The sequence below is a fragment of the Staurois parvus genome, unplaced genomic scaffold, assembly GCF_062004578.1.
Source record: "Staurois parvus isolate SC_StPar_1 unplaced genomic scaffold, SC_StPar_1.0 ptg000388l, whole genome shotgun sequence".
In the NCBI taxonomy this organism is placed as follows: Eukaryota; Metazoa; Chordata; class Amphibia; order Anura; family Ranidae; genus Staurois; species Staurois parvus.
This window is the reverse complement of record NW_028318184.1, coordinates 449305-473373: the sequence shown is the minus strand read 5'-3', so window position 1 is coordinate 473373 and position 24069 is coordinate 449305. Positions and strand designations below refer to the sequence as shown.

The 24069-nt window shown below is 41.0% G+C and overlaps 1 protein-coding gene across 2 annotated transcripts in view; it reads right to left on the bottom strand.

The window, feature by feature from the left end:
• Positions 1 to 748: 748 nt before the first annotated feature.
• LOC149455743 (adhesion G protein-coupled receptor F5-like) overlaps positions 749 to 24069 on the bottom strand; it is a 268072-nt gene continuing 244751 nt past the window's right edge. For both annotated transcript variants that reach the window (XM_089685891.1, XM_089685890.1), the window contains exons 16-21: positions 22648 to 22824; positions 18770 to 20134; positions 14485 to 14526; positions 14332 to 14391; positions 13780 to 13846; positions 749 to 6454 (exon numbers count right to left, since the gene is read on the bottom strand). In XM_089685891.1, the coding sequence (XP_089542017.1) occupies positions 6375 to 6454; positions 13780 to 13846; positions 14332 to 14391; positions 14485 to 14526; positions 18770 to 20134; positions 22648 to 22824 (1791 nt within the window). In that variant the 3' untranslated portion in view covers positions 749 to 6374. The remainder of the gene's footprint in view (positions 6455 to 13779; positions 13847 to 14331; positions 14392 to 14484; positions 14527 to 18769; positions 20135 to 22647; positions 22825 to 24069) is intronic.

Below are 24069 nucleotides of genomic sequence, written 5' to 3'. Positions count from 1 at the left end.
AATTCTACTGATGTATATAGTCAGCTTCACTGGAGCAGATTTGTATTTCTCACTCTTCACACTCTGTGGGTCATACCATGCTATCATTCAGTGGGGTCATACCACGCTACCATTGTAGAAAGCTGCAGTACAAACTTAAATATACCAGCAAAACCATAGGTGAACAAGAGAGATCAACAGGGGAGTCAGTGACATGCTAGTTGATTCTTTATTTCCCAACATACACTAAATAGCCAAACATATGAGTATACCTTTCCATATTATTGAGTTCAGGTGAACAAAAAACATAGTCTGACGAGTTTGGTTTGAAGGAACTCAAGAGGCCTTCACAGAACCCTGGCCTCAACCCAACTGAACACCTTCGGGATGAAGTGGAATGCCAGTTGCTATCTAGGCCTTCTCATCAAACAGTGCTTGCCCAAACAAATTCTCTTTTGACTGAATTGACACAAATTCCCACAGACACACTCCAAAATCTTGTGGAGAACCTCCCAAGAAGAATAAAGGCTGCTATAACTGGAAGGATGGGGGGGGGGGGGGGGGAGGGTGCAATAGTTTTGGAATGGGATATCCAACAAGTTCATATAGGAGCCTTGGTCAGATGTCCAAAAGTGTTTGGCCATGTAGTGTAACTTGAGTATGACTGACTGCTACAGATCATGCTTGTTCAGATTCCTTTCTGTTATTACCCCAGTGCTTTTTGCCTACAAAGCACTCAAATGGATCATAAATCAAAGACAACACGTGCTTTAGCGAACATATATTTTTTAGTTTATTATAACCACAATAATAATGTGATTTTTAAGTACATACAAGCAACAAATTCAGCAAACTTACAGCAGGAGCCAACACATGATGAATTAAAATACAACATTTTAGCAATGAAGAAAGTGAAATAAATAGTTTATACAAAATAAAACTATGATAGAGCTTACTGGGAAAGTCCCAAATGTCAAACAGATTTGAATATAGCATGATGTCAAAGGGAACTGTAATCTTTTTCCATTTCTTAAATATACATGTGAGTGTGATTAGCATAATGTAAATAAAGTTATCAATGAATACTAATGTTTTAATAGAATGTTTTTCTGTGAATATTCTGTAAATGTATATGTACATTGGAGTAACCATGTTTGCTTGTTTCTTGCTTAAGCCGGCCATAGGTATGGCGATTTTCTCTAATATAACCATGGGTTGCAGGAAAGAAAATCACTTGATTCCCCATTTAACACAGTCATTGTTTATGGGGGAATCCCTCCCACGGAGACATTGGGGGGAAGGGGGGGAGCCGTCCCCACCAGGAGAACACAGTGATCACTGCTAGTGGCCATAATAGTCGCTAGCATTAATTGCATGTAAAATCAGACAGGCTTGTTGTACCCAAGTTGATTGATCGATCAACTTGGTTACATTCAGCCTGCCCATACGTGGCTCAGATCTTGGCTGGCCCCTTGAGAACCATCTGAGATTCTAAATGTCTATGGCTGGCTTTAGTTATAGTGACAGTACTTTGCTGCTCTTCTCTTTGTGCATGACTATGGGCGTGGTCTGTCATTTAAAATAATGGGCCACGTACTACCATTTAAAAAGATAACCATAATCACTAAAGTTATGCAAGAATCTAAATATTCAGACTTAAATGATCACAGATGTACAGGCTTACCTATAATATATATATATTTGCCACTTTATTTAGTGTAACTTTCAGTTTAAATCAGCTAAATATATTTCAGGTGCACCAAAACAGAAAGGTGTGCACAGTCCTGAACGCCAATAAAAGATCCTCAAAGTCTGTATTGTAATGAGGAAAGAATATTAATTATTAAGGGGAGTCACCAATATAGCAGAATTCAGTAAAAAGACCCCTCTTACCCTTTCACTAGCTAAGGCAGGGGAGAATCATAGTGCAGAATGAATGTGTTCAGATTCTTGCATAATTGTGATTGTGACTGGTCCTCTTTAGGCTACCTATAAACCTTAGGCCAGCCATTCTCAACCTTTTTACTCCACAGGAACCTTTAAAATAATTTTTAAACATCAGGGAATCTCTACTAAAACCAATTCATTGGGGGTCATTGGGAAAAATGCCACCTTATGCTGGTAGTCAATGTGAAAAATGCCCTCCAATCAGTGGTGGTCAAAATGCCAATCTTACAGGAAGCTGAAAAAAAAGTAGTGTCATGCTGCTGGCTCTACCAAATCGTGTTCATCCTGGAATTGTGGAGGCACCATCAAATAGGAGGTCAATTAGCCACAGCTCAAGGAAACTCTACCAACCTCTGGAGGAACCCTGGTTGAGAAAGGCTGCATTAGGCAATAGTTGGCCATGTATGAGCCTGTCAAATGAATGTCATTCAATGTGAAAACAGTATGAAAAATGTAGATAAACATTAAAATAACTCATATTTAATTCACTCACATTAAGAGCACCATAGATCTGCAGAAATTCTAAACAAACAGTTCAGTCTTATGTTACCTCTCCACTCAGCCAACGTCCAAATAAGCCATACCTCTCATATGTTCTAGAGCAGGGGTCTCCAAACATTTCAGTAGGGGGGCCACATTGTGTGTTTTACAAAATTTGAGGGACAAAAATCCCCATAAGGTTCCCCCTGACATTAGGGTTCCCACTACATTTATATTTATATCAGGGCCCCCATTAGAGTCCCCTTTACATCAGGTTCCCCATTAGCACCCCTCAACATCAGGGTCTATCAGAGCCACCCCTTACATCAGGATCTCCATTATAGTCCCCCTTACATCAGGGTCCAAGTGTGGGTAGGAGGGGGTTGAAGCACAGCCCATAGGCAGCCCCTTCTGACCTTAAAGTGTTTATAAAGTAATTTTCTCTCCCATCTTCCTAGTCTCAGAGTAGGCTCACGTCTATGGATCCCACTGATGTCAGTCAAACTCTGTGAGGAGGGAGCAGAAGATGGGCCCGAACCAAACTATGTGTATCTATGGATGGACACACAGCCCCAATCATGAGTGAGCTTTCTCCTGGCTTGCTATGGAGGCACACGCAGAATAAAAGGAGGAGGCCTTCGGCAGGGACTCCAGAAGAGGAGCCATTCCATTGGGCACAGAACGTAAGGATAATATATTTATTATATTACTTACAGAAAACACTTTTACAATTGCCTATATTCTCAGTCTGTGCACGTTAAGGATAGGTCTCTGAACCTAGCTGAGGGCTGGAGAAAATCTTGTAGTGGGCCGCATGTGGCTCATGGGCTATAGTGTGGAGACCTCTGTTCTAGAGTAATGTACATTACCCCAGTCTGTTGCTATTTCCTCAGCCTGTTCTCAATTTTATTTTTTGTTTCAATAGTGTCTGATTGGAAATCACTAACGATACAACAGCAGATGATGGAGATGACCTTTTTATCAAAGTCAGCTGACACAGATTCAGTGGAATGAGGTCAGTGTATCTCACACAGTATTTATTTATTTCACAACATGGCCTCTTGCTTAAAGATCTGGCAGTGTAGTATGCAAGTGTTTTTTCAAGTGGATTTTTTTTTTCTTGCTATGACGAATAATTAGATAGTAGAAAAAAGACTTTCCTGGAGAAAATGCTGCTCCGGGATCAGCCTAGTGCTGCTCACATAAAAACTTGGCAATTGTCATAGAATCCCAGTTGAAGGCGTCACAACACATTTAAAGCCCTGGTTCCAGCCATCGTATAAGGATTAATTGAGTCAACAGTACTACAGGGTATATGAAGCAGCATTTTCTCCATGAATTATTACTAAACCTCGTTATTCTTTATCAAGCTCAAAATCATCATCATCCATACATGTCAACTATAAGCAACTCCTTGTCATACCTGTTTTATAATATTTTGTTCTTAGGCATCCTGCAAGGGCATATTACACATATAGTAACAGCAGAATGAAAAAACATATTTAGGTAAAGAAGGCTCAAAAAAGGTTTAAAGTCATGCAAGTATTTCTTACACATATAACATTTCAAATAAATAGAATGAATAAAGGAGAAAAAGAAGGAGAATGATTTGGTACAGCAGCCATCAGTCAGATCAGGAATAGATGACTGGTCATTGGTCGTTTTAAAATATTAAAAATTGCACATTACTTTTTATTAATGTGGTTTTTTTTAGTTTTGAAAGAAGTGGGGAATGATTAGATCCTCAATTTACTTTTTAGTGCTGTTAAGAGAGGTTTACCCTTACTGTCCCAACAAAAATGGTTTGACCTGAAATGAAGGAACAGCATCGCAGACAGCAATAAAAATACTTTTTTAGTAGAATAGAGGAAATCAGCTTTTTATAGTCATCTGTGTCCATACTGCAGATAACCCTCCTTTCTTGTCTAGTGGAAATCTCTAAAACAGAGCCATGGATAGCAGTAGAAACCCGGCAGATGTCCTTCCCTACACTCTCCAACATTGTAGAATACAGAAAAAGTTTTGGCCGGACATACCCTTTAAATCCCATTAGCAGTGTATACTGTGTAGTATATAGCAGTGGTTGTTAACTTATGAGCTGACATCACTAAGGCTTGGTTCACATCTGTGCCGGTGGTGCTGCTGCGGGACCCGCACAAATACCTGCAGCCGCACCACCTGCACAGTGGAATGCGGGACCCGCACAAATACCTGCAGCTGCACCACTTGCACAGGGGAATGCGGGATCTTCACAAATACCTGCAGCTGCACCACCTGCACAGGGGAATGCGGGACCCGCACAAATACCTGCAGCCGTACCACCCGTACAGAGGAATGCGAAACCCGCACATATACCTGTAGCCGCACCACCTGCACAGGGGAATGCGGGACCCGCACAAATACCTGCAGCCGCACCACCCGTACAGAGGAATGCGGAACCCGCACATATACCTGCAGCCGCACCACCTGCACAGCAGAATGCGGGACCCGCACAAATACCTGCAGCTGCACCATCTACACAGAGGAATGCTGGACCCGCACAAGTACCTGCAGCCACACCACCTGCACAGGGGAATACGGGACCCGCGGGCGGGTGCCATTAATTCTAATGGCACGCCACCCACACTGGAAATCGCAACCGTACTAGGAGCCTCGGTTCCCATACAAGCTGCAATGTTCTAAGAAGTGCAGGGACTTCTTCCCTGTATGTCCAGGGGTACGGGAGTCTATTCAAATGAATGGGCTCTGGTGCCCGTGCAAAACGCGGCCCGCACGGCCACACATAAGTGAACCTGCCCTAAAGGTCGCTTATAATGTTCAATATCTGTAATGCTTGGGAGGACTGTCAGAAACTTCAGACCTAATAGAGGAAATGAGGGTCAGAGAGTGTGGACATGCTACATTTTTGGTTGGAGATATACTGCAGAGGACAGAATACAAAACTGGGAACATGGGGCATGAGGCTAGCAGAGATGAGTGCCATTACCAGAATCATTGTTCCCACTATAGTCTGCTGAGGTCTGAAGGCCACACATCATATACCAAAGGATTGCATGCGGCCCTTGGGTCCCAGGTTGGGCACCAGGGGTATACAGTATACACGGAATACTGTATAGCATTGGGTGGACATATACTTCCGGGTGTATATATAAAAACTGCATGCAAACTCGTTCTGTGCAAATGGGGCAATGCCAAATGTTCTCCAGCAATATTCTCTGCAATGTGTGGATTGTGGACTATATGGCATTATGGTCACTAGATGGCGCTATCACAGGAATTAAGTATGCTCCTCATCACCATCTAGTGGCCATAGTGCAGTATTTTCACACAATTGAATTGTAAAGAATACAGCTGGAGGACATTCGATTTTGCCCCGTTTTCACAAAATGAATTTACACGCAGTTTTGATGGACAAACAGCTATGCTTTTTTTTTTTAATAAACACATCCTTTTAATTAGGCCCATTAGCAGTGTACATTGTATAGTATATTTCTGGTATGCAGTGGTGAAAAATAACAATCTAACTTCTTTGGGCATTATGTAAAATCCCTGCGTACATGGCATTGCCTACAGTAGTCGGATGCAGTTTAGTGTATTAGCTTTTCCACGGGAAGCAGGGACTGAACTTTACAGCTAACTTTTCTCAGGAAAATGATATGTTACTGTACAATTTTCATCTAACATAATTTAGATTTCACTTAGCCTCAGCTGAAGACAGACGATTATTTCAAGTATATTGCATGGTGATATTGTATAGAAGCTGTGATACTCTACAATAAACAGTAACAAGTCTGTGATATCAAACAGATTATAGTGGTAATAGTTCAGACAGCTTGCCTGCATTACAATGCACTAGAAGAAAGAAACGAATGACAGCATGGAATAAAGTGCATACAGCAGACTCAACAAACACACTGGAGCAGGTCCAGAGATAGGCAATAGGGTTCTGTCGGCATGTCCCTTTATTGTCAGGTGAGCAGGGAGTAGGAATTTGATGATGCCATTTCACTGGAGGAGTTCACCTGAGCTGAAGAAATATTGTACACTCCTAGGGAAGAAGATACACATATTAAGACTTACTTAGACATCAAATACATTACAATTACTAGGTTCAGGACTCACATACAGTACATGGTGTAAAAAAATAATCATGTAGCCGTTTGTTCATTGATACTGTATGTAAATTTGTTCTGTGCTAAAAGTCAAATGTTCTCAAGCTATATTTTCTGGAATTTGTAAAATACCACATTATGGTCGCTAGGTGGAGCTATGGAGCGTACTTATTTCTTATGATAGTTGGCACCATCTAGTGGCCATAATGAGGCATTTCCCACACTCACATTCAAACTTCATAGAATATAGTCTAAAAACATTCAATTTTGCCCCACTCCATGGAACGAATTTACATGCAGTTTCAATGGACGAACAGCTATACAATGTTTTAATAAATATACCCGTATAGGTCTATGAAGTATTGTTCTAAAGTGTGAAGAAAAATAATGTGTAGATTTTAAAGCACTGGCAATGATGATTAAAGCATAACTAAAAGAAAAACTTTTTTTTTAGTTTTGGATAAAGTGGAGAGTGATTAGAACCCCTGTTAGATTTGCTGTCTGTGCCCCCCTAAAGAGATTTACCTTCTCTCTTTGTCCTGTTTACTGTTATCATCAAAAGTGAAAATAAAATAAAATCACACATTTTGGGTTGTCCCCAGAACAGTAATAGTGGGGAAATCTTCCAATGGGGACACTAGTTCTGGCCCCAATAGATTCCCTTAATTTGCAGCGATTTTCTCACACTTCCTGTTTTGGCTATGTGACAGGAAGTAAAGGTAAATCTGCCCAATAGGACACAGATGGCAAAACAATGACGGGTTATAACCCTTCCTCGCTCTATCCAAAATGAAAAATAAAGGTTTTGCCTATAGTGCCATTTAATAACATTTTGTTGCAAAACTCAACTATATGTGTGTTACCAATCTTTTTTTTCATGGGTTGAAATATAGAGGCATATTTATAAAGCAGTGAGGCTAACATTCACCAAGCATGCACTGCAGGTGAATCTTCCAGTGAATGTTAGAACTATGTCCCTTAGTGTTAAAAAATGTGCAGTACATCAGGAATACATGTACACCTCCCCAGGTTTTATCCCATTAAATACCCATGGATCTGTTAGCAGTGACTGCCGCCCCGTGTTCTGTTGCACGCCTAAGGGTAAAACTAAATGTCTAAGCACAATTTTGCAATGTTGACATGTGTTAGTAAAACCGTACATATCATCACAACTGCTTTGTACATCCAAATAAATTATACCTTGTTTTTTTTCAGGACAAATTAGGTTTAATTTGGTTGTAAATGGCAATGGATATCTCCTGATTTTTTTTATTACCAAAGGAAAACTGGACCAAAATAGTAATAAAAAAAAATCTTTTTTTTTTTATTTAGCTGTGTGTTTCTTGTTACTACCATAACCTACCACCAAAGAACAACCCAAAATAAATTCTCCAGCTCTTGACAATCACAGTGATACCATATATGTGTATGTTATTTGTTGTTTGTACCCGTAGTACAGCCCAGAAACAATAGTGCACATTTTGGTTTTGTCTTTTTTTTTACCTAAAACACACTGACACTAACTGACATTGATACCAATTTTTTTTAAATCCTGACCTTTTAGCCCTGACCTTGACCCAAACACTAACCCTGGCACTGAGCTAGATCAAACCTTGATCTAGGTATTTTTTCTTTATTTTTCTTTTATTTTGTAATATTTATTTATCTTTTTTTTTTTAACAAACATCTTTTTTCCCCTCTATGCCAGGAGTTAGAGAGATACAATGTATCTTTCTCCTCCATTGATAGAGAAAGAAAAAAACAAGGGGGCAGGGCTTTACAGTGACTGATCACTGTGATAGCCAATCAGAGGCTATCACAGCGATTATGTGACCCGGAAGCAGGAGTCCAGGGTCCCGAACGTTAGAACGGGACCCGGTGCTCTCAGTGATCCCATGGTCTTGATACCTGTCAGAGACAGGTACACAAATATGCGGCCCCACAGAAAAAGCCCAGTTTTGTGAGGCCGCATATTTGTGTTACATCGGCGTCAAGGGGTTAATAAAGCACAAATTTTTTGTGCACTTAATGGTGTCAGCCTTACCCATTGTCTTTTGCTAAACTACTCAACCACTCCCACACTCAGTTCTCTACAGCATAAAGGATAATCATTCTGTAGTTCAAGATAAAAACAGGGAGAGATAAATAAACTCTTTGCCGGGGCGGTAGGGACAGGTGCGCTGGGCTCAGTGTGAGAGGGGGCGGGGGTTGTTAGCACGCAGAAGAATCTCACCATCTTCTGCCCCATATTGCTTCTACAGATGGCCCAAAAACAAAGTTGAGGATGTGCCCTTACTTATTACCGGCCTCCACTTTTTAAAATGGGAAAGCATGCTTTCCCTGGCTCTCTCCTTGGGTTTCTATTAGTGTGGCTTACTGAATCGGGGTTTTCACAGTAAGAGCTCTAGTACAGGCAGGCGGAGCAATAAGGGAACATTACAGTGCAGCCACATCACTGCTGCCTCCCCAGAGCTCTCCCCAGGGCAGAATGAAGATATCCCAGGATGGACAACAGACTGCACTCTTCTCCACCTTTGAGTCCCAACCTGCTCTGCCTTCCAGATTTACTAAAGCTGGAGCACTCTGAATCTGGCACAGCTGTGCATAGGAACCAATCAGCTTGTTCAATTAAGCTTTGACAATAAAACATGGAAGCTGATTGGTTTCTATGCAGAGCTGCTCCGGATTCTGTGTGCACCAGTTTTATTAACGTTCCAGTAATTCCTAACCTATTAAAAAATATGAGCAAAAACAGTAAGGAATGTGGTGCCATAATACAGCCCAACAAAAAGGTCCACCCTTGCAGTATGTGTTGGGGAGGGAGGAATAGCCTCTTTCACTTACCTGATTCCATGCTCCAGCAAATTTCAGCGCTCTCTTTCTCAAACCAAAGCTTTAATATTGTTATATACTGTACCATCAAGGAACATTAACCCTGTATGGCGGGGGGTCAGCTACCTGTAGATCGTGATCTACCAGTAGATTACGGCCAGGTGATAGATCGCAGTCTGGCCTTGCTGACCCACCCCAGAGCTTCAAACAGAGGGACTACTTGTAAAGTTGGAGCTGTAGTAGGGAGCAAGAGCCGCATTAGCTGATGCCTCCTCTGTAGGGCTGGCTTCTGTCCCATGTGGAGTGATACCAACTGCACTCTACTTCTTCTCCTGGCTAGTGGTCTCCAGAGTGGTGCCAACAGCAGGATAGAAGAGATCTTCAGGTCAGTGTGAAGCAATACACTGGGCAGAATAGTGAAGTGAATGAGGCTGCTCTGCATGTGCCCTGCAACTGTGTGCAGCACAGCAAGCAAGGAGTTAAAGAAGGCAGTTTTGTTGCTTTCTCACCACCTACTTTAAGCCTTTGGATCCTGCAGAAGCATGCAATTGTGAGGTGCTTGCAGAGTGGCCCCATTTATCTGAATGGGTAACGATTGGCAGGTGGTAGCACCCACCATGAGCAACAGGGGTTAATGCCTACTGTGGCATGTGTACACCTTTGCCTAAAGGGGGATTGGTGGTGGTAAAACCGCAACTCAACTGCAGGGTTAACGAGCCCGAAGGGTGCCGCTGTCGCTGATACTCACAAGTGCAGCAGGCACTGCTGCTCTTCTGAAAAGCTATACCAGTGTGTTTGACAAGTGGTGAGGAGGTGATACAGTATGTTGCCTCCTCGCCACCTGATTTAAACCCACGATTGCCGTGCAATGCACGCAGTTGCGACACGGTAGAAGAGCAATTAGAGGTTTAAATCAGGTGTGAGGAGGCGGTACTTTTCCCGGTGATCTTTGACTTCTCCCATGTGGTTCAGGTAGATCTCCACCTTTTTAAGGTTGCCAACCCCTTCTGTATGGTATGAAGAGGAGGCTGGAGTGTGACTACAGCCAGCCACAACTTACACTGAAGCTGAGGGGGACAAGTGACAGCACTGTAGGGAGCCTACTGGAGCAAGGTATAATATATATATATATATATATATATATATAAAGATTGCGATTTGTATCGTTCAGAAGGGACTGCCTGAATTTCGATCTGTGTTCAGCCCCCCCTGTTAAACAGAAGAAAATCATTAAATCAGCTTTTGTTGAACGGGACTGCTGGAAAACCTTCAATCAATCAGCGGCTTGCATGTGTACCAACTTAAAGGATAAGTTGGCCTTTTAGAACATGTTATGAGCATGCAAGGTGTAACATGTTCTAGTTGCCCCCCTCTCCTCTTCAGCGCCCCCCCAGTGTGACAGCGTGGCTGTGGGGGGTTCTGCCTGGATGACTTTGTCCTGGCACTGGAGAGAAGAACCACTAACTGCAGTGGGAGGACACAGGATATCAACAATGCTAGAATGATCAGTTTTATTTGAGGATGTTCAGACTGACATATTTTTAGTCTTCTTCCTGGAAAATATGCCTTTTCTTGTTGTTCGGCCGGTCCTCAAAACACTCCCCGCACCTCCCTGTTTGCAGATTTCTGCTTTAGCTAGCCGGCTGTGTCTATTCAATGCCTATTCATACTGGCTTAGAGTGATGTTGGGTGCTATGCGTATGCGCACATTTTGCACGTCGTCACTTAGGACAGCTCGTTCTTTCAATAGGCTGCCATATGTGCCACAAATGCAGCATAGAAGCACATTTTTAAGCTTCTCATGTTGTTCATCTGTGCTTTTCGTGTATTTGTTTGCGTGTTCCTGACACATCTCCTCCTCACCACCTGTGAAACAATTCAAAACAGTGATCTGAGCATGGCTACACATGTGAATAGGCCCTAAGTAGGTTTGATTGGTGGATACTGCCCATAGTCAGGGAAGACCTACAGACATAGGTTGTTCCCTGATCCAGTTGGATTAGCCCAGTGTTTTATAATGTGGTTAGGACATCTGCAAGGCCTGTAACTCCAGCCTAAAAAAATAATTACAAAAGAGGAAAAATAATCCAACATTTAGATCTCATCTCCAGTCTCAATGACCCTGTCCTGAAAAGTGCACTGACAATTTTGGGAAATTTATTTTAACCACTTGAGGACTGGTATATTACACTCCCTTCCTATCCTGGTAATTTTTTCAGTTTTGAGTGATGCGATAGTTTGACTGACAATTGCTCAATGTATCATGCAACGCTGTACCAATATGAATTTTATATCTTTTATTGAGAAAGCTTGTCAGGGCAGTACAAACACCCCTTGAAGTGATCACTTTTGGATAGTACATCTCAATGTTGACCACAATTTTTTGTAAATTAAGAAACATGCTGGTACTGAGGGGGTTAAAACACTGAGCTTCATAATGGTGCACTAGTTATATTAATGTACAGGTCATACACAGAAGGAGGTAGTGGTGAAGGGGTTAATGTGCAGGTCACATACCATGGCAGGATAGAGATGAAAGGGTTAAAGTAAATGTAAATGGCCATAAGTAAAAGTTATCGTAAAAGTTGTTGTACTTATCTGCATTGTGCAATGGTTTTGCACAAAACAGCCCCCGATCCTCCTCTTCTGGGGTCCGACGCCAGCACTCCTGGCTCTTCTCCCCTGCAGAGTGCTCACTACAGCAAGCTGCATGCTATGGGGCCATTTGTGAGGGCTCGATCCTGAGCCATGTTCTGTGTGTCCATTGACACACTGAGCACGTCTCCGCCCCACCTCCTGCTCTTTGCTCACTGGCTGTGATTGACAGCAGCAGAAGCCTATTGCTCCCACTGCTGTCCCTGAGCTTATGAGGAGGGAGAGAGCAGAGAGAGCCACTGCTCTCGGGCACAGCACTGGATCAAGATCAGGCTCAGGTAAGTATAAGGGGGTGCTGAGGGGAGCTACTCACAGAAGGTTTTAATGCAGGGAATGCATTAAGGTAAAAAATCATTAACCTTTAACCTCTTCCCGTTCGGCCCATGTTGACAAATGGCTGGACGGGAGCGCTGCCGATGTGGGTGGACATTTCTAAACGTCCCCCCCTCATCCATTGCCTGTGCGCGCTCCCTGGGAGGACACAGCGTAAAACAGATTGCTGTACGGGAACTCTGTGTGAGGTCTCGATTCATGTGATCACTGATTGGCCAATCAGTGATCACAGGAATAGTAGTAAACAAGATGTCACTTCCTGACATCATTGCTTACTATGTGTGAAATCTGTGAATGTTCACAGAGGTCACATGGTACAAGGCTATTCACAACAATCTTGTACCATGTGACAAGCTGTGACCAATCACAGCTCACTCAGTATTTCTCAATAGATGCAGGAATGCAGCCAGAGAGAAGGAGAAATGATTGCTTTTACAGCCTTTACGGGTGTAAAAGCAATCAGTGTAAAAAATGAAAAAAAAAAAAATCTTCATCACCCCCCACAAGCAGTACAGTGTCATTATGGTGACACTGTACTGCTAGGGTGACAATATGTTAAAAAAATTTAAAAAAAAAAACAATATATAAAAAAAATTTTTTTTAAATGTTTTAGAAAAATTATAATTTTTGGTTATAAACTATCTTGGGTTTTGTTTTTTTTTTATTAAAAAGATAGATTAATACATTTAGGCCAATATTTATGAAGAAAGATTATTTATTTGCAAAATTTTATCAGAAAAACACTTTTTTTCAAAATATGTGGACTTTTTCATTTATATAGCAAAAAAATTAAAATTCCAATGGTGAATAAATACCACCAAAATAAAGTTTTATCTGTCAATGCTAAAAAATTCATATGGGTACAGTGTTGCATGACCGCGCAATTGTAATTCAAAGTGTGATAACAGTGAAAGCTGAAAATTGGCCTGGGCTGGAAGGGGTTGAAAGTTTCTGGGCTTGAAGTGGTTAATCTTTAGCCACTTTAAAGTACAGATATGCAGGATAAGAGGTAATGAGTTCAACATACAGGTCAGATCACAGATAGAATGGAGCTGATATATACTGTAGAGGGGTGAATGACAGTAAATAGGCAGATGACACTCTGCTGAATGACATATTGCTTATATTGTGTGATGCGTTTTTTTTCCAAGCAATCTTGTGGAACAGAGAGCGTCTCATTGGCTCTGTACCATCTTTTTGTGTACTGCACTATTCAATGGACAGGACGCTCCCAGGACAGTGTTTGTGCATGCTAGCGGGGTGCGCAAATACACTTTAAAAATCATTTTAACAAGGACTAGAGAGCAATCTTCTTTACAACAAGGGAACATAAAAACACAGGCAAGTCCACCATAGACTTCACTATGCCCTACTGGAGACAGTAGAGATTTGAGGGGACCTTGGTGCTTTAGTTTTCTCTTACTCAGTTTTGGGTACTTACCCTTTTTAGCAAACAAATTGATACCCCTTTTTGCAAGAACAGGATCTGTAGAACTAAGATTGGAAGTCTGTAAAAAAGAAAAGGACATAAAATGAATATATCACATACACACAGTTACAACATGGATGGTATAAAGAAAAATGGTTAGAACTAGAAACAGCTTGTTTACAGAAACCAATCCAATACTCACTTTTCCTCTCCCATATTGCACTGGAAACATGAAAGGGAGAATCTGATTGGTTGTTTAGCATGACATGAACTACACTTTTTCCCAGCACTCCTATAAATATGGCTCATTGAATCTATACCACATATTGAAAAATAGAATATGTGGATTGTGTGGCACATCATAACCTGGCTCACATTCATGATCATGGTGCCACTGGACAGCTTTGGTCTGGTAGTAACGGGCAGAAGCCAAACATTTCAGTTCCAGGTAATCACCGCAGAAGTTACATTGTCTGCGATTTTGGAAGGGTTAAAGTTTTCAAGTTATAGGACAGTAAACAAATGGCCATACTAAATGAAACTGTAACAGACATGACTGCCTACCTTTGTCTGCTGTGAAGACCATCTGGAAATGGAAAACCTGCTCAACAAGGCATCCCGTACCTGGAATTTAGCAGAGCAAATCGAACATGAGTTCTTCCTGAGCATTATACTGCTCTGGTCAAAAAATAGCCACATGGTATTCTAAGAGCTTACCTTTTTATCCATCAAACATCCAAACAGCAAAATAAATAAGCCCTGAAAGAAGAAACAAAACTATTACACACTGCAGTACAATTTTGTTCGACCAAGCCTTTTCTGACACTTTTTGTTGAGTACAAATCAGTATTTTTTGCTAGAAAATTACTTAGAACCCCCAAACATTATATATAATTTTTAGCAGAGGCCTTAGAGAATAAAATGGTGGTCACTGCAATTTGTTATGTCACATGATATTTATGCAGTGGTTTTTCAAATGCAGTTTTGTTTTTATAAATATACACTTTAATGAATTTTATCGCAAAAAAACACAATATACAACCCAATTTTTTGTAAAATATAAAAGATAAATGTTACAGTGAGTAAATAGATACCTAACATATTACATTTTCAAATTGTGCACACTTGTGGAATGGCAACAAACTACGATACTTCAAAATCTCCACAGGCGATGCTTTAAAATTTTTTACAGGCTACCAGTTTAGTTACAAAGAAGATCTAGAATTATTGCTCTTGCTATAACGTTCGCAGCAATACCTCACTTGTGTGGTGCGAACATTCTTTACATAAACGTGCAAGACCTGCATATGCATTCACCTCTGCGCATGAGCACAGGGAGTGGGAGTGCTTTAAACATTTTTTTATTCATTATTCATTTAATTAAAAAACCAAAAAATTAAAAAAACTATTTTTTTACACCGTTTTTTATAATTCTTTAAGGATTTTTCAATAAAGCATGACAGGTCCTCTTTATGGAGACATCTGGGGTCTCTACTCTACCCTTGAAAGCACGAGATAAAAAAATATATACAGTTGCAAGAAAAAGTATGTGAACCCCTTGGGATTACGAGGTGTTTTGCATGAATTGGGCATAAAATGTGCTCTGAACGTCATCTAAGTCACAACAATAGAAGAACACAGTCTGCTGAACATAATACTACACAAACAATAAATGTTGCCATGGTTTAATTGCACATAACATGTAAACATTCACAGTGCAGGGAGGAAAAAGTATGTGAGGCCCTAGCTTATTGACTTCTCCCAGAGCTAATTGGAGCCAGGAGTGAGCCAACCTTGACTCCAATCAGTGTGATGATATTGGATGTGTTTCTGACAGCTGTCCTGCCCTTAAAAAACACACACCTGTTTTGGGTTTACTGGTTTCAAGAAGCACTGTCTGATGTGAACCATGCCTCGCAGAAAAGAGCTCTCAGAAGACCTACCATCAAGAATTGTTGACTTGCATGAAGCTGGAAAGGGTTACAAAAGTATCTCCAAAAGCCTTGATGTTCATGTGTCCACGGTAAGAGACTGTCTACAAATGGAGAAAGTTTAGCACTGTTGCTACTCTCCCTAGGCGTGGTCGTCCTGTAAGAGCACAGCGCAGAATGCTGCATGAGGTAAAGAAGAATCCCAGAGTGTCAGCTAAATACCTACAGAAATCTCTGGCACATGCTAACATTTTTGTTGACACATCTACAATAAGGAAAACATTAAACAAGAATGGAGTACATGGGAGGACACCACGGAGGAAACCATTGCTGTCCAAAAAGAATATTGCAGCACGTTTGAAGTTTGCAAAAGAGCACCTGGATGTTCCACAGCACTACTGGCAAAATATACTGTGGACAGATGAAACCAAGATTGAGTTGTTTGGGAAGAACAAACAACACTATGTGTGGAGAAAAAAAGGCACAGCACACCAACATCAAAACCTCATCCCCACTGTAAAACATGGCGGAGGGAGCATCATGGTTTGGGGCTGCTTTGCTGCCTCAGGGCCTGGACGGATTGATGTCATTGATGGGAAAATGAATTCCAGAGTTTATCAAGACATTTTGCAGGAAAACGTACGACCATCTGTCCACCAACTGAAGCTCCGCAGAGGATGGGTGATGCAACAGGACAATGACCCAAAGCATACAAGTAATTCAACAAAACAATGGCTGCAACAGCACAGAATACGCCTTCTGGAGTGGCCCAGTCAGAGTCCTGACCTCAACCCGATTGAAATGCTGTGGCATGACCTTAAGAGAGCGATTCACACCAGACATCCCAAGAATATTGCTACACTGAAACAGTTTTGTGAAGAGGGGTGGTCCAAAATTACTCCAGATTGTTGTGCAGGTCTGATCTGCAACTACAGGAAACGTTTGGTTGAGGTTATTGCTGCCAAAGGAGGGTCAATCAGTTATTAAGTCCAAAAGTTCACATACTTTTTCCCCCCTGCACTGTGAATGTTTACATGCTATGTGCAATTATACCATGGCAACATCTAATGTTTGTGTAGTATTATGTTCAGCAGACTGTGTTCTTCTATTGTTGTGACTTAGATGACGTTCAGAGCACATTTTATGCCCACTTCATGCAAAACTCCACATAATCTCAAGGGGTTCACATACTTTTTCTTGCAACTGTATCAGCATTTAATGCTTTAAAGAGAGCCTGTCATGTTGAAAAAAAATGGCTAGCAGATATAAAGGTAAGGTGGATGGGCAAATTAAACCAGCAGAATTGTTTGCCCTATTCTTAGTTAGAATATCGGCCCTTTCTGCATGCAGGTAATGCAATAGCTTGTAAGCTCCCTCCCCACCCCCACACATGCCTGTTGACCATCCCTATGATGGGCTGCCTCACTGGCCAATAGAAAGATGTGGATGGCAAACAAGTTCTACTACTGCTATGAAGTTCAGAATCCTTGTTGAAATAGAACTTTAATGTAAAAGGTGAATTACAGGTATGATACCTTGCAGTGGTATGATAACATTACCATCACACATGTCAAGCTCTCCATTCAGCATAATGGCCTGCCTTTTAACTAGCTTGGCTAAGTCTTAAAGACGTTGCCTTTCCAACACTATCCTGTGGTCACACCAAGAACCAACCACATTAATGGGTGTTCATTGTGTCTCCTCCTTTGTAGAGCACTATTTTACGCCAAAGGCAACTCCCTATTTGATAAATGCACTTCAAGACTAGAGATGAGCTATATGGAGAGCCTTCATTTAGCAACATTTTTGCCAAAGTTTTGCCATTTCAACAAAAATACTTTTTTTTCTCAGTAGAAAGACTAGGTCTCCTTGCAGATTTTTATTTTTGTCTGTGACCCTGTTGCAAATTTTTTGTCATTTCCTGTCTGTTAAAACCATTGTCAGCAGTAGAGGAAGTCCAGTGGAGATCCAGACAGGGCAGTTTGATATAGTGCCTAAGCATTAACACATTATAGCTGGCTAAAAACAGATCAAAATTCGGCCTTTTCAACAGGAACCGTCCGAATTTCAATCCATTTATGGGCAGACTGGTTGTACTGAAGTCAATCTATCGATCAATTTCAGTACAATTAACCTGTCTGTTTTTTTGTATGGATTAATGCCACTGGTTATAGCAGTAAGTGTATTTTGACATCTTTCAATGATTTTGAGAAACCACTCACTGTCAGAATACAATAGCGCAGCAAGAGGGATTCCATCATCAACACTGACTGTGTTGATGGGGAACTGAGCAATTTTCTTATCTTCAAACCATGGTTAAAAGGAAAAATTGCGTAATCTATGACCAATTTAAGAAGGAAACTCCCATTATATTGTTTGCTTTTAGGCTAGTGTGATTACATTCACTAATAAAATAAAAAGGTTTAACAAAGCTTTAATGCCTCTGAAGGTTGGGGAAGCTCCTTTAATAACCCTAGTGCCAAAAACTCCACGTATTAGCAGAAAACATATGTGTTGCCATTTATTTTGAATGGCGCCCTAATGCACATATACAGTAAAAGCAAAGACATCTGGGGCACCTGTCATGGGGCACCTGTGTCCTCACCCACACTTAAACCACACCCAAAAAAGCCTATGAAAAGGTACCAGGGGTATCTCATGGGGCCCCCTACTGACCCCGGGCCCTCGGGCAGTGCCTAAGTTCCCAAATGGTCAGTCCGCCCCTGGTCCAATTGCAATTTTCCATGTGTTAAAGCCCATTAAGAGCCCATTCAAAATGGATGAGCGGTCCTAATGTAATGCATCAATGGACAAAAATGTGTAGGTTAGTGCCATTCATATGTGTGAATTGGCCTTAATAAAAGGAGAGGAATGGCCATCCACTGACTGGTTGCTAAGAATGGCCTAAGAAAGAGGACTTGCAGTTATTGGAAAGTGGGTTTTCGTAAAGGTAAATTATTTTTCTTCAAGTAAATTTTTTCTATCAATCATATCATAGTTAAAATTGGAAGTTAACTATATGAAATTTCAGCAAAGACTACAAGGACCTTTTCTAGAAGCATATCACTTACCTGAAGTGAATTCAATGCTGCAAAAATTCCATGGATGGCAATAGACGTGCTTGCCATTGTCCCGATGCCAAAGGCCCAGGTCAGGCCGAGTAGAGGTGTTAGGATGAGTATACATTTTGTGATATGGTTTAAGGTGCTCTTTTCCTCTTTCTTAGGTTTATCCCCTACTGAAGGTCTGAGAACTTTAATAATTACCACCAGCAAGGTGATAAAATTCACTAATAAGATGGTTAAAGCTGGTAATGCAAATGCAAGGAATGCTTTGCTTTCTGTAATACTCAGCCAACATTTTTTGGGATACAGGTAGGTGTTGGAAGGCTGAGTGACTGCAACAGTGATCACTGCAATAATAACAGGGCATCCGTATCCCAGGAAGAATGAAATTCCCATCATGATTGTCTTGCTCAGATCATGGAAGACACACATTAGACGGTAGAATAGTATCAATCCCATTGTTAACATCCAGAAGAAGACACAAAGATAAAAGAGATGTGCAAAAAACGTTGCTGCTATACAGGCTTGAATTTTATCTGTTGTATTCATAGATGCACCAATGATAAACCAGATATCAGCCAATAAAAGTGTGACTGCAATGTTCATGATACAGACATGGCGAAGGTAGGAGGTCTTGTTCTTGGTGACAGACTTCCAGATCATGGCTTCAATTATGATACAGACCACTAAGCTGAGCATGGAGATGCCCATACCAATGTATGTAATAAAGGATAATACTATCTCAGCTTCTGGTGATAGTTCACTTGTTGACATGAGAATAGAAAAGGATGTCAAATGATCACAAATACACTTAACAATGTCACTGGTTATCTGGCTACGTAGTTGGCAGCCAGTGTTATCCCAATCTTGCTTTGTGAAGTTCCACCATACACAGCTGGCATTTGTCAGTGAGGAATTACTCATTTTAAAATCCATCCCAATCTTGAATTCAGATTGACTGCGTGACAAAACTGTTGTCATGACAAGACCATTCACAGTCAAATCGGAAGTAGAGTTTTGAGGGACACCTATGATATCTTTTAAAGTAGCATAGGCAACACTCACAATTTTTGTATCCTTCGGAATATTGTCCAGGATTGTTTTGTTAATTACAATGTTGCCAGTTAAATTGTTCACATCATTGAAATTAAAACTGGCATCATAATTATTTGGCAAGCTGCTTGCTATACTGCCAAGTAACTGGACGTTTTTCTTAGTTATATTAATTCCAGTGTCACTGAACTCCAGCTTCTTTGCAAATGATTCTACTGTATTTAACAGAGTCGAACTTTCTGTGGTTTTATTCTGAACCTGGCTCCAAGTGGTTGTCGTTGAGTTATCCACAACGATGCTGACAGAGTTTAGGAAGTCCTGTAAATAAAACCAGAAAGATTTAGAATTGATAGATAAATTTAAATTAAAAGATTCTGAATTAGTAGATGGTGAACTCTTTGTGAAGAATTGTGTAGGAAGGAGGAGGAAGTGATATCACAAACTCTAGAATACAAAACAACATAATATGGGAAGACACTCCACACCAGAGAGCAGTTCATCTGAAAGTGAAGAGGAGAGTGGAGGGAAACACATTTATTCAGAGAAGTGGTATCACAAAGGAAAGGCAAATAGGGCACTAGGGGGGGCACTAATGAGGAAAAATGGGGTGTTGGAAGAAGGTAATAAAGAAGTGGCACCAGTGGTTTCTGTTTTTCCACATGGGAGTGATATCATACATAAGGGGAGTGAATAAAAAAAACAGTCAAGGAGGGAGGGATTACAGCTTGCATGAGAGGCAAAGGATCAGCAGGATTGACTGAGAAAGTGAATGAGTATATCAATAAAATCTTAAAACTATTTGTGACATCCTAACCATCATATGCTAACATTACTATACAATATTACTGTACCCCAAGGGAGCAATACTGATGACATATGATATTGAGGTTTTGCATTCCTTGATTCCTCATAATTTAGGCCTGACAGTGATGAAAAAAGTTTTAACTACTAGATGTATGGATGAAACATAAACACACTAGTTTTGTAGTGGATTTGCAGAAGTTTATCCGGACCAGTAACACATTTATGTTTAATAATGGCAGCTATTGCCAAGCCCAAGGTACGGTAATCGGCAAAAAATGTGCTCTGGCTTACACAAATTTATATTTCGGAGCATAGGAAAGGCACCTGTTCAGGGATGTGACCTTGTAAATGTACCTCTTCAGGATTCTTACCTGGTACAGGTATATCAATGATGTCTTTGGACAGGGAAAATGGAGGAAATTGCTAATTTTGTTAAGGCATATTGCTTGTTGCTCAAGGAACTCCTAGAATTCTTTGGAGGAACCCAAAAGTTCCATGGAACCCTGGTTGAGAAAGGCTGGCGTAGAACATTGAAAACAATATAAATCTGTCATCATACTGGAGCTTATTGTGAGTTTACTCATGCGTATTTGACCATCTCCTGATACATTAGATCATAAGCCAGGTTCTCATCAGAAAGTTATCATCTAATTATTGGCAATGGCGCATGTGTGAAATAAGAAATGCGAGATTCTGGACATTTTTTTAAATAATTTCCTAATTTGTTTTTTTTTCTGCCATTAGTAATCGGAAACCTTGTGACAAAACTACAGTCTGTAAACCTTGTCATTGCAGATATCTGCTCTAGGAAGATGTTTATGCCATTAGATTGACATATACCCTACATGTCTACTGTCTCCAAATCCCATCAGTTGTTAATTGTTTTACTCACAGTTTGCATCATTAGAAAAAAAAATGAAAAATTGGCCCCTGTACTTGAGTAAGGATTGAATCTATCAAAACGCTAAAAAAGAAAAAAAAATAGACTCTTGGCTTCTCTCTGTACCTTCACATAAAACGGTATGTATAATGATTTGTAAAATGTTGAAATGTTGTTGAGTCACTGATAGGAAGTAGCCTATGTCTGTAGCCCATAATGTCCTCAATTATTTTCCCACCAGGCCTGGGTGAAATAAAGCTCCGGACACCATAGTGTGCAAGCTAAATCTCTGAAAGTTTAATGCATGACAAGAACTGTTATACAGAACTCAGCAGGCGTTGCTTAATCTCAGGATGACCAATGAAACATTCCATTCTTATCAATATAGTTATGTGAAGAACAGAAACAGCAAATAGCTGAGAGATACCATATAAGGTGGTTCCGTTTACAGTGAAATAGAAACTGCTCTCAGAAAACGAGAGAATTTACAAGCGAAACTAACTGTTCACACATCTAGAAATGGAGGCATTATACAAAATGGATGCCAGTTAATTAAACATATTTCCTTACAGTCACTTTAATAGATAATATTTATATTATATATATATATATATATATATATATATATATACACACACACACACACTGTATATGTATATACTGTATATTTAGGTGTGTTTGCGAACTCTTAGAGCAGGGGTCTCCAAACTTTCTAAACAAAGAGCCAGTTTATTGACCTTCAGACTTTTAGGGGGGCTGGACTGTGGCCACTGGGAGTAGAAAAGGTGCTGGCATCAGTGAGAAAAAATGATGACCCATCTTTGGTATCAAAAGGGAGGAATTGTGCCCCTTCATTGGTGTTATTGGAAGGTATTGTGCCCCATCATTGGTGTCATTGAGAGGAATTGTGCCCCTCTATTTCTTTCAGTGGGGGGAATTATTCCCCATTGCTGGTATCAGTGGATGAAATAGTGCCCCAAGGGCTGGGTAAGCAAGCAAAGGGCCAAATAAGTCCCCCCGAGCTGATATTTGGAGACCACTGTCCTAGAGTAAGATGAATAGATAGACAGATATAATCAGATTACATACAGTAGACAGGTTAGGCAGAATGTCTAGGCAGCAAACCTCATAAATATTCCCTGCTTACCTGCATAACCGTTGTTGGCACTGATGTAACAACACTTCCAACCTGCTGTAATATGTTGATCACAAGCTGAATGTTGTTAGGTGAACTAGTTATCTCTGGATTCTGGCTTACGGTGTTATTTAACAGAGCAACAATAGAGGGAACTTGTTGGTTAGGGATCGGGCTTGTACTCAGATCCTGTAAAATTATACAATAAAGTTCACTTAGCAAATATGTAGTATGACAGGAGATGCATTATCTTGATTATATGAATGTAATATATATACTGTGCCAAGTACAGTAGGAAAAATAATTTTATCCCCTGCAGATTTTGTAAGTTTGCCCACTTACAAAGAAATGAAGGGTCTATGATTTTTATCATAAGTGTATTTTAAATGATAGAGACAGAATATCAACCACACATTCAGAAAAAAATACATGATACAAATGTTATAAACGGAGATGCAATTCAGTGAGTAAAATAAGTATTTGATCCCGAAGCAAAACATGACTTAGTACTTGGTGGTGAAGCCCTTGTTGGCAAGCAAAGAGGTAGGACATGTCTTGTAGTTGGTTACCAGGTTTGCAAACATCTCAGGAGGAATTTTGGTCCACTCTTCTTTACAAATCTTCTCTAAGTCCTTCAGGCTTCTTGGCAACTCAAAATTTCAGCTCCATCCTGTCATGTAGGTAGGGAGCCTGACGTGGAAAGGAGGCGTCATGTTACTACTCCCGCTCGGAGCCCCTGATAGTGGGGACAGATGTCAGGAGTGGCATTAGTGCCGGGTGGGTCTGGAGATGATGGTAGGCAGGTGAGGACCCAGAAGATGCAGACCAGGTGCGGATGCAGGAACGTGGGTGCAGCAGCAGGCAGGTATGGCAGCAACCAGGATGCAGACCAGGTGCGGACACAGGAGCGTAGGTGTGGCAGCAGGCAGATATGGTGGTAACCAGGGTGCAGGCCAGGTGCAGGAATGTAGGTTCAGCAGCAGGTAAGTATGTGCAGCAGTGTCAGACAAGCTGGGTCAGGATCAATCGAGCGGATCAGGTACAAGGGAGCAGGCAAGTGGATAATCAGGGATAAGCTGGGTCGGTGCAGGTGGAGTTCTTTCTTAGTCAGGGTCAGATCAGATATAGGCAACAGAATCAGGTTATGATGTGCAGAACATTATAGACCAGAAGGCTAAGGCTAAACTGTGATGGTGGTTTAAATAGCCTGCCTTTCAGTGGTGTGTATGTTAGTGCACATGCGCGCACTTGCACGCTCCCGCGCATGCGTACTCGCACCGCCGCGGCTGACAGGGCTCCGGCGCCGATGCACAGCTGTGTGACGGCGAGGGAGCGATCCCTGACACCTCCATAAATTTCATATAGGATTATGGTCTGGGGACTGAGTAGGCCACTCCATGACATTAATGTGCTTCTTCTTGAGCCACTTGTTTG